The sequence below is a fragment of the Propithecus coquereli genome, unplaced genomic scaffold (genome assembly GCF_000956105.1).
Source record: "Propithecus coquereli isolate 6110/MARCELLA unplaced genomic scaffold, Pcoq_1.0 Scaffold95, whole genome shotgun sequence".
NCBI lineage: Eukaryota > Metazoa > Chordata > Mammalia > Primates > Indriidae > Propithecus > Propithecus coquereli.
Genome location: NW_012155840.1, coordinates 2,214,751 through 2,226,267, shown reverse-complemented (window position 1 = coordinate 2,226,267; position 11,517 = coordinate 2,214,751). Strand labels below are relative to the sequence as shown.

Below are 11,517 nucleotides of genomic sequence, written 5' to 3'. Positions count from 1 at the left end.
CCATTATTCTGTCTTCTTTTGAAAAGTTTCTGTTCATGTCCTTTGCCCACTTTTTGATAGGATTGTTCAAATTTTTCTTGCTGATTTTCCTGAGTTCTAAATAGATTCTGGTTATCAGCCCTTTATCGGATGTGTAGCATGTGAAAATTTTCTCCCATTGTGTAGGTTGTCTGTTTGCTCTCGTGACAGTTTCTTTGGCTGTGCAGAAGCTTTTTAATTTGATCAGGTCCGATTTATTTATTTTTGTTCTTGCTGTGATTGCCTTTGAGGTCCTCTTCATAAATTCTTTGCCTAAGCCAACGTGTATAAGAGTTTTTACAACATTTTCTTCTAGAATTCTAATCATTTCACATCTTAGGTTTAAGTCTGTTACCCACAGTGAGTTGATTTTTGTGAGAGGTGAAAGGTGTGGATCCTGTTTCAGTCTTCTACATGTGGCTATACAGTTTTCCCAGCACCATTTATTGAATAAGGATTCTTTTCCCCAGTGTATATTTTTGTCTGCTTTGTCAAAGATTAGAGGCTATATGAGGATGATTTTATTTCTGGGTTCTTAGTTCGGTTCCACTGGTCAATGTCCCTGTTCTTGTGCCAGTACCAAGCTGTTTTCGTTATGATAGTCTTGTGGTATAGTTTGAAGTCTGGTAGATTGATGCCTCCCATTTTGTTTTTATTGCCTAGGATTACTTTTGTTATACAGGGTCTTCTCTGGTTCCATACGAAGCGTAAAATTATTTTTTCTCTATCTGTGAAAAATGATGTTGGTATTTTAATAGGGATTGCATTGAATCTGTAGATCACTTTGGGTAGTATGAACACTTTAACAATGTTGACTCTGCTGACTCATGAGCATGGTATGGTTCTTGAGCAACAGAGAAAAGCCAAATCCTTTACCATTGGTGCAGTGGTTCTCAGAGAGGAGGCAGGAGACTTTGCCCCTCTGGGGACATTTGGTAATGTCTGGAGACATTTTTGGTTGTCACAACTGGGGGAGTGCTACTGGCATCTAGTGGGCAGAGGCTTGGGATGCTGCTTAATACCCTACAATGCATAAGACAGTCCCCTAAAACAAAATATTATCTAGCCTAAAGTGTCAGTGCTGAGGTTGAGAAACCCTTCAAGTAGGAGGAAGATCACAAATATATCACATATTGTTATTTTTCAGACTAGTCTTATAAAACCACAAAAACTACTTATAAATAATATAATGCTTTATAATGATTGATAGAAAAACTGTTATTTGTAAAATAGTTGTTTATTTTAAAAAATTATGAAGACCATTTATTCAGTCATTCAGTAAATATTATTCAGTGCCTAATTGTGCACTGGCTCCTCTTCTAGGCTCTGAGGATGCAACAGTGAACAAAACAAAGTTCCTGCATTCAAGGAGCTTATATTCTAATTGGAGGAGACAAGCAATAAATAAATAGATGGTAAACAAGATAAGTATTATGAAGTATAATATAGCAGGGTGTGGGGATGGAGAGTGATAATTGAAAATATAATCAGGGAAGGTCTTTCTCCTAGTGACACTTGAGCAGAGACCTGGAACTCAAGCAAGTGACTGTTATGGGGAGGAAGAGCATTCTAGGAGAGGAAAGAACCAGTGCCAAGACCCTGAGGTGGGAGCATGCTTGACATTTCCAGGAACAGTAAGGGAAGACCACTGTGTCTTGAATGGAGTGAGTTGGACAGTTATAGATGAATTGAGAGCAGTAAGGGACGTGATTGGAGATGAAGACTTTGTTTTGTCAAGATGTTTAGTGGTTGGGACTTTGGAAGCTGTTGGAGGGTTTTCAGCCATTACACAATCTCACTTATATTTTGGAAAGAAAACTGTAATTTCTTTGAAAAGTAAACTGAGGGGCAAGGATGGCAGCAGGAAGATCAGTTACGAGGTTATTAAAATATAGTCCAAGCATGAGATAACTATGGTAGTGGTGAAAATGTTGAGAAGTGGTTCGTCATAGTTTGAGAGCTAACAGGATTTGGTGATGATTCCGATGTAGGAGATGAAATAGAAAGTGAAAAGTCAAGGATAATTCCAATATTTCATGGCCTGAACAACTGGAAGAATGGAAATACTATTTACTGAGATAGAGTAGTCTGAGGGAAGAGTAGGTTTTAGGAAGAAGTTAAACGTTTTGGTTTTACACATGTTTACTTGGCCATTTGACATCAGGAAGAGATGTTAGTTAACTAAGCAGTTAGATGTAGGAATCTGGATTTCAGTGGAATTATCTAGATAGATATGTAAATTTGGGAGCTTTCAGCATAAAGATGGCATTTAAAGACATGGAAACTGATTGCAGATTTCCTAGAGAGTAAGTGTGAATAGAGAAGAAAAGAGATCTGAAGACCAAAATGTAGGTAGGCACTGTTAAATTTTAGAAGTCAGAAAGATGAGGAGGAACAAAAAAGGTGATAAAGGAGCAGCCAGTGAAGCAAAAGGAAAGCAATGGTGAGAGAGAAGGTCAAGAAAGTTGATGGTATATTGAAGGAGAAGTTCTAACAATGGACCATGGAATATAAACAAGTAGGGAGTTGAATGTATGAGGGAAGCCAATGAAATGGTAGTTGAGTCAACAAATTGGACGTCCCATTGAGGGTGAGAATTTGTTAGCAGTGATGGTCTACAAGGGAGTTAGCTCAGAAGCTAGGAGGTGGTATTCAGAAGGTGACATGCTTGAACTTGCAATTATGTTATGGGTACAGTTATTAGAAACGATAAAGTATAGGATATAATCTTAGAACTTGAATTGAGATTAGGATAGAAGGTAAGATTGTAAGAAGAAATGAGCTCAAGGAATTCACAGACCAGGTATTGGAAAAATTGTTTGCTAGATCATAAGTAGCCAAATCTGACTGTTGGCTTATTTTCATTTAGCTTGTATCAAGAGGTGGTACCCCCACTACTGCCTAGTTTTGTATCATTTTTTTTTCAAATTTTAAATGGTATAAAAGATTACCAGACAGAAATGTAGGAATATAATCTCAGGTAAATGGCCCTCTCCTCTGCTGGTTTGTGTATGAGGACATAACTATGTTTTTGTACATTTTGCTTATGTGTTTCTATTTCTGTGTTTATTTCTAACGGTCTTTGTAGGTATTAATATTCTCTGTATCTTCACAGGTTGAGGGAGGAAAGTCTGTTCTTTTGTCCAACTTTCTTCTTCGTTTTCGTTCATTCATTCAATAAATATTGAGTACCTGCTATGAGCAAGAGCCCATTCTAGGCTCCAGGGACGACTCATTAAATAAGACTGGCAAAAGTCCCTATCTTCAAGAAACTTACATACTGCTAAAGAGACAAACAATAACTAAAGAAATAAATATATACCAGATGGAGACAAGTACTATGGAAAAAATAAAATAGGACAAGGAGATAGGGAATACTGGGATTTTCTGTACTTTGGTCAAGGAAAAATCTCTGAAATGGTGATATTTAAGCAGAAACCTAGAGAAAGTGAGGGAGGAAGCTTATGAATAGCCGGGGAAAGAGTTCTCTGAGATGAACAAATGCAGCAGCCCTGAGGCGGTGAGTTTGCTAGATATACTTGAGAAATAGCAATGAGACCAATGTGGTTGGATCAAAGTGAGCCAGGAAGAAAGTAATAAATGTGGTCAGAGAGATGATCTGACTCTTACTCTTGCTATTTCCCTCTATTTTCTATATCTTATTTGACATATTTTTCTCTCTCCTTTCATAGGCTATCTGTTATATAACAATTTTATTTTGTGTTTTACATGTATTTTAAAAGTGTTCAGTTTTATTCTAAAATTAATAAGGGTATTTTTATTTTCTATACTTCCCTATCACAACTTTTTATACACTTTATATTATAAAATGTAACACATACAAATGAGTGTATAAAAATAAAAACAATTCAGTGCATTATCCGAATGCCTCTTTTGAGCAACATTTGTAAGATTTATCCCTTTTGACGTATTAGATATAGTTAATTTTCATTATTGTGAATATTACTATAAATATTCATAGTATTCATTTAATATAAAACAATTTATTCATTCTGTTGATGGGCATTTACATTGTTTCTAGTTTTTAGTGGTTACAAATAATGTTATCATAAGCAACTTTGTTCATGTCTCTTGCTGTACATGTGTATGTGCTTCATTTGGATATATAGCTAGAAGTACTAGTGCTCAAAGGTTATATGTATGTTGCTTTAAATACCGTTAAACTGTTCTCCAAACTGGTTGTACCAGTTTAAAGTCCTCTACCAGCAGAGTATATACTTAGGTTGGTTCACAGCCACGTGAATACTTGTTTAAGTATCCTTACTGTTAGCCATTTTGGTGCATGTGAGCAGTACTTCATTGTGCTTTAATTTGCATTTCTCTGATGACTAATGGTGTTGAGCTGCTTTTCATATATTTACTGGCCACATGAATAAACTGTTTGGTGGTGTTCCTGTTTAAGCATTTTGCCCATATGACTTTTTCTTGGTGCCTATAGGATGTTTCAGATTAGAGCCCTTTTTTGATTATATGTGTTGTAAATTCTTTCACTCTGTGGTTTACTTTTTGACTCTCCTAATGGTATTTTTTGATTAACAGAAGTTTTTAATTTTAATGCACTCCACTTATCAATCTTTTTCTTTTTGAGTAGTGTTTTTGGATTCAACTTATGAAATCTTTCTCTATCTTAAAATCATCAACATAATTCTCCTATATCATCATCTAGGTACTATATTTTCTCTTTCATATTTCTACCTGGAATTGATTTTTATGATTCTTATTAGAAAAAAGTCAGGGTTTCATTTTTTTCACAGATGAGTATCCAGTTAATTTAGCACCATTTATTGAAAAGATAATTCTTTCTCCTCTGCTCTACAGTACCATCTTTGTCATAAATCAAGATCCATATATGTGTTTATTTCTTGCTTGTTCTCTAGTCTGTTGGTCTATTGGTCTCTCCTGTAACTATACCTCACTATCATTATAAGTGTAGTTTTATAATCTTATCATCCAGTAGAGCAGTATTTTTAACCTTTTTTTCATTCTCTTTGCCCCCCTAAGGAGCCATTTTAGGCATTTTTCTCCTCTCACTATGCCCCCCACCTCAAAGTTCAATACTAAGGAATAAGATTTTGTTAGATAAGATTGATTTTTATAGGGCCACAAACAATTGTAATAGCTAAGATTTTTTTCTCCCTCTAAGCACCAATTTTCTCCCTCAGGGGCAAAACTGGCCCTGTTGAGAATACATGCAGTAGAGTAGACCCTCCTACCTTGTTCTTTTCATATAAGAGTGTTATGTTATTCTTTGCTTTTTCCTATGAAACATAAAAACAGCTTATCACTTTCTACAAACCAAAACAAAGCAAAAAACTCCCACCAGTAGAATATGTACTCTCCTGGTAGAGGATCTTTTATTAGGATTGTATCAATTCCATGGGTCAGTTTGGATAGTTGACATCTTTGTTTTATTTAGTTTCCTAATCTTCAAACAAAAGCTTCAAGAAGAAAATTGCTTTAAGAAGAAATCAGAAACATGGGTAGTCCTATAATCATTATTGAGTAGTTACAACTTTTCCTGCAAGGAATATTTTCAGATTTACTAGTGTGTTCTAGCTCTATCAAATGCAAAAGGAAACAATAATTTCAATTTTACACAAAGCCTTTCAAAAAATAGAAAAAAGAGGGAACTCTCCTCAACTCATTTTATGTGAATAGCATATCTTGGATGCATAACCTATCAAGGATAATAAAAAAAGAAATCATTATGAACATAGATGAAAACTCCTCAACAAAATACTAACAAACTGAATCTGGTTAAATTAAATTAAATATAACCAGCCTGACCAAGATGAGTTTATTCTAGGAACGAAAGGTTGTTTTTGCATTAGAAAATCAGTCAGTATGTTTGATTACATTAACAGATTAGAAAAAAAATTCAAATGCGCGTCTCAATGTATGAAGACAAAGACAAAATTCAGCATCCATTCACGTTATAAACTCTTAGCAAACTAGAACTAGAGGAGAACTTTCTTAATCAGATAAACGTGTCCCCCCTGCCCAATAAAAAAAACACACAAAACCAACCAGCTATAGCATGCTAAGATGAAATGTTGATTTCTTTCCCTCCAAGTCGGGGGACAACGCACACATCAATGCCCATTGTCATTATTATTATTAAACATAGTGCTAGAAGTTTAAGCCAATGCAGTAAGCCAAGAGAAGGAAAAGGTACAACTGCTGAAAGAAATAAAACTAGCATTACTAATAGGTGATATAATTGTGTAAGTAATTTATTCATAGATTCTTTTGGATTTTTAAGGAAGTTTAAAAAGCGTGACTACAAAACAATATTTTTAAAAAATCAATTCTATTTTTATATAATAAACCTTTAGACAATGAAATTAATAGCAATGCCATTTATAATAGAATCAAAACCCAGGAAATTTCTGAATCAAATTTGACCAAAAAAGTACAAGACTTCTAGGGGAAAACTTTCGAAACTTAGTGAAAAGAATGTTATATGGGAATGTATGCCTCAGTGTGTGTTGTAACTTGAAAATATAACTTTAAAATTTTTATGGAAATACAAATTATCTAGAATAACAAAGACGTTCTTGCAAAAGAACAAGATGGGATGACTTAGCCTACCAGATATTGATACTTATTACAAAGCCACAATAACTGAGACGTGTGTCACTGGTACAGGGATAAACAGATATCCCCAGGGAACAGACTAGATAGCCAAATCTGATTCATGCATGTATGGATACTTGAGCTCTGACCACTGAGGAAAGGACAGCTTTTCAAATAAATCATTCTGGAATGGTCGAATATCCATATTGTAAAAATAAATTCAGATCCCTGTCTTTCACCGTATACAAAAAAATAAACATCAAATCTAGGTGGATTTCTGACCTAAATGGGAAAGGCAAAACTTATAAAGCTTTTAGAGACTTTAGAAGATAATATAGGAGAATATCATTGTTACTTCAGGGTCAGGAAAGATTTCTTAAACAGGATATAAAAAGCACTAAAGGAAATGATTGATAAATTGGACTACATTAAAATTAAGTCCTTGAGTTTATCAAAAGATGGCATAAATAGAGTGAACAGGTAGTCTCAGAGTGGGGGGAGGTATTTGCAATATGCAGCTAAAACATAGTAGTATCCAAAATGTATGAAGAATGAATTAATAACCTTTACCTTTAGGATAGAGGTGAGGGAGAGATTGTGATGGTGAAGGAATACACAGGAGGCTGTGCTTGGTTTCAGACGTTCTCATTCTTGAGAGGATAGTGTTACTTTTCTTAAAATTGAACATGTTTTACGCATTTATCTGAATATAAGTACAGTTCTTAACAGAAAGTGGGAAGAAATGAAAACAATAAAGAAATATGGTTATTGATTATATTGGTTTGCTAGGGCTGCCATGACAAAATACTGGTGGCTTAAACAACAGAAATTCATTTTCTTACAGTTCTATGCCTAGAAGTCCAAGATCAGCATGTCAGCAGGTTCGGTTTCTCCTGAGGCCTCTCTCTTTGGCTTGCAGATAGCCACCTTCTCACTGTCCGCACATGGTCTTTCCTCTGTGTGGGAGCATCCCTGGTGTCTCTTTATGTGTCTAAATTTCCTCCTCTTATGAGGACACCAATCACATCAGGTTAGTGCCCACCTTAAGACCCGCACTTAAACTTAATCACTGCTTTGAAGGCCCTATGTCCAAATACAATCACATTCTGAGGTATGGGGGTTAGGGCTTCAATATGTGAACTTTGGCAGGACGGGGGGACGCAATTCAGCCCATATACTGATTATGTAGTAAAGATCTGGAATAGCAAATGGGTTCTTGTGATTTGGATAAAATTCTCTAAGCCAATTTTTGGATTCAAAAAGTGCTAAATCTAAAAAAAATCTAAGACAGAAGTAAAGATGTACTCTAGAGAACAGTGTTAAGTGACTCAAAATATGGATTTAGTGCTGATGATGTTAATTATGCATGTGTGAACTTGGAATACAGTTGTTTTTTGAAAATGTAAAAGTGATAAAAAGCAATTTCTAGATTAAAGTTTTTTACTACTGTATTTTACATAAATACTTTAACTATAAATGTATAACCCAATGAATAAATGTAATATTATAAGTAGATCTTTTAGTCTCATTTCCATCCCTGACATTTATAAATTGTAGTTGGCCAAAAAGTTTTAAAAAATCTTTTCACTGGGAGAAGAGAGGATGGATTTTAGTTGGTCATAGATGGTAATTTTAGTACAGTAAGCTCCGCTATAATGCAATATGTGCATTCCTAAAAATCACTTCACAGTGTAAAACCATGGAATAAAAGTACAGGGCTTATGGGCAAATGGGAGCACAGCACTCAAAAACTTTGTCAGTGACGCTTAAAAGGGTAGGAACCTAATAAAAACAGTAGCACATTTTTATACATGTTAAATGGTTAAGAAATACATACACACTACAATAGACATGGCACTTCACCTTGAAAGAGACTTGAATGTTTTCTTGTGGAATAGACCATCAGAAGGGTTGCAGAGTGTGAGTTACTTTGAAGTGATGGAAGGAGGGTCTCTGAAATTGGAGGGAAAATTGTAATACCAGATGTAGATGGGTGTGGCTCATAACACGTGATAAACTGAGGAGACTAGTAGATGTTTGAAGGGTGTGTGTTTTGTGTATTCCTACATGTCTTGGTTCAGCTGGGTGCAATTATCTGTGTTCATCAAGGATTTTTCACAGACAGAATCATGCATAAGAAACAAAAGTACTGCTTATGCTCAAATTGTTGCTTAATGTATCAATTATGTTAGAACAAATTTGTGTTTTCAAACAGCATTATAGCAGAACTTAGTTTTTTATACCATTCACAGCCCTACCTTTTGATTTTTGTATGTGTTATAAGGATGCTGAATTAGGCTCTTTTTACTGAAGTTTCGAAATGACTGCCTAATATTTGACTGCTATATAACACCTTATCTTGGTGAATTTTAAGTTTTCCCAGGCTAATGAATAAGTAATTTGGGTGTGGAATCAGATTTTTGCTTGAGTCTGGTGGTGTTTTAATGTAATACACACACAGAAAAGCATCATTTTCTTTTGTTTCAAGCAAGCACATTATCATTATGACCTCCCTATTTTTGGTATTGCTATCAGGATACCTTTAATCCTTAATGTCAGTCAGTATAAAAGAAAGCATGTGGGTGGTTGTGTTTTGGAGATCCTTTCCATTTGCTTGTTGCTTTTATCCACTGTGGCTGCTTTATTCCAAAGCTTAACAACAATGGATTTCCAGGAGAAGTCTTATTTTTTTGACTCTCTCTGTCCTCTGATCTATTTGGTAACAGTAAGGGTGAATGAAATGCTTCTTGGTTTTCTGTCCTTCTATCACAGTATCTTTGGTTCACTTTCAGGACCCTCATTTTCAGTCTCTGAGCCGGAAAGTCAGTTTATACTCACAGCATTTCCATTTCTTCCTCCTGTCTCGGTGTTCCCTTATGTTTCGATACTACCCTGTGCATGCCTCCCTGTTATTAGCATATTATCACATTGTTTTGGAGTTTTGCAAAGTTGAGCTCTCTCTGTAAGTAATTTGCACACTTCTTGGGGGCATGGACCATATCTTTATCATTTTTACATTTCTATTACATAGCACAGTGCTTGGCAGTGGTGGTTGGGTGATTGGATGAATGAATGAATGAAGAGAGCTGTCCTTGTGATCCTATTATGTGTTTTCACCTCATTTTGACTAAGTTACATGATTTCTAGGTCTCTTGATCTCTTGAACTTTAATAATATAAATCATGCTTGTGCATTCAAACATTTTAGCAGTACAATAATAAAATTTCTTTGATAGACCAAAGATTGTACACTATAAGTGTTTTGTTTTGTCTTGCGTTTTTTGTTTAGTTTTCTTGTTTTGTTTTATTTTGTTTTGCCCAAAATAGGTTTCAAAAACAAACAAGGTTAACTTGCAACCTGGGATTGAGATTTTTTGATACAGAGAGTAGTAAAATCGTGTATTTTTTTAGCTTGCTATTATAAATTAAAAACAGTAATTTTTGAAATTTTCAAATATTTATATATTGATTAAATAGAATAAGCTAAGGTAGTTCTTTTAAGATAATAAGGAAGATGTGTTATGGCTCAATTCTTTATTATTATTTTTTCTTGCTTCTTTTACCTTGAGCCAGAAGCGACATCAATTCTTGATTATTATTGCAACTATAAGCAACTCTTGAAATAGTTTTTAAGATTTTCTTTTTCTTTTTCTTTCTAGGACCTCTTTCTTGTTAGACATGAATTGGCCATAATGAGACTAGCTGCCTTTATGGGCATTACTATGTTAGTTGGAATAACTGGACTCTTTTATACTCAACTAATTGGCATTATCACAGTAAGTATATTTTTAATATAAAGTAACATTTATGAATATATTACCTAATTATGAACTTCATTCTAAAAAATTACAGAAAACTTAGAACTTGAAGGAGAAAATTACTCATTTTTAATATATTTTTTATTTTCACTTGCCTATGTAATTTTAAAGTAGTTATAATCAGGTACAGAGTATACATACAATCTTGTATCCTGCTTTTAAACATTAACAGTATTTTTTTAGGGCTAAAGACATCATGTTTACAGTTTTTAATACTTGCATGTTCTCTAGTTAATATACCATATTTTAATTCACCATTTTCTAATTGATTGGCATCTAGTGTATTATTTTTTTTATATTACAAACAACATTACTTTAAACATCTCCTTTTCCTCTTTAAATTATTAATTTAGGGGAAATTCCCAGAAATGGAGTTGCTAGTAGAAGCATTTCATTAGTAATTAAATCTTATTTTTGTTCGAATGTATTTATTGGTGTGTAAACTAACTTGAGAAGTGATTGTCATTGTTTATCTAGGATGTCTGAAAGTCTGATGACAGCTCCTCATTTTATGATTTTTGATATGGAAAAGTCTTGAAATAATGTCAAATCTATTTTTTACATTTTTACATAAGAATATATTCATAGTATGTACTTATTTCCCTTTTTTATTATTACCTACATAGGAATAAGTAGTTTTTTCAGACCATCTCATTGAAACAATTGCATCAAACACATAGAAGTATCATATTAGGTAATAATACCCTCATAGGTGCCTCTATTTCATGAGTTTCTCATAGGTTAGTTGGAGGCTATAAAAGTAATTAGATATAAGATTGAAATTATACATTGTAGTACCAGTCTTTCTTCATAATTAGCCAAATGGAGTCCTTTTATTACAACAGAAAAGATTTAAAAAATGAGAAAATTATATTAAGTAAGGATTAAAAATATAATACACTGCAAAAGATGTAGAGCAGGTAGACTTTCTCTTACATAAATTGGTGTAACATTTTCAGGGAATAGTTAATGTCTATCAAATTTAAAATGCAGAGCCCTTTTGACCAACCTCTACAAATTTATTTTGTAGAGGCTATTTATTTGCATGTGTGTAATGTGTATGTTAAAAAGGTCTCCAGCATTTT

The 11,517-nt window shown here is 34.0% G+C and overlaps 1 protein-coding gene across 1 annotated transcript in view; it reads left to right on the top strand.

The window, feature by feature from the left end:
* The window catches only part of ZDHHC21 (zinc finger, DHHC-type containing 21), a 67,820-nt gene that overhangs the window by 40,612 nt on the left and 15,691 nt on the right, over positions 1 to 11,517 (top strand). The window contains exon 6 of the mRNA XM_012665005.1: positions 10,274 to 10,390. Within this exon, the coding sequence (XP_012520459.1) occupies positions 10,274 to 10,390 (117 nt within the window). The remainder of the gene's footprint in view (positions 1 to 10,273; positions 10,391 to 11,517) is intronic.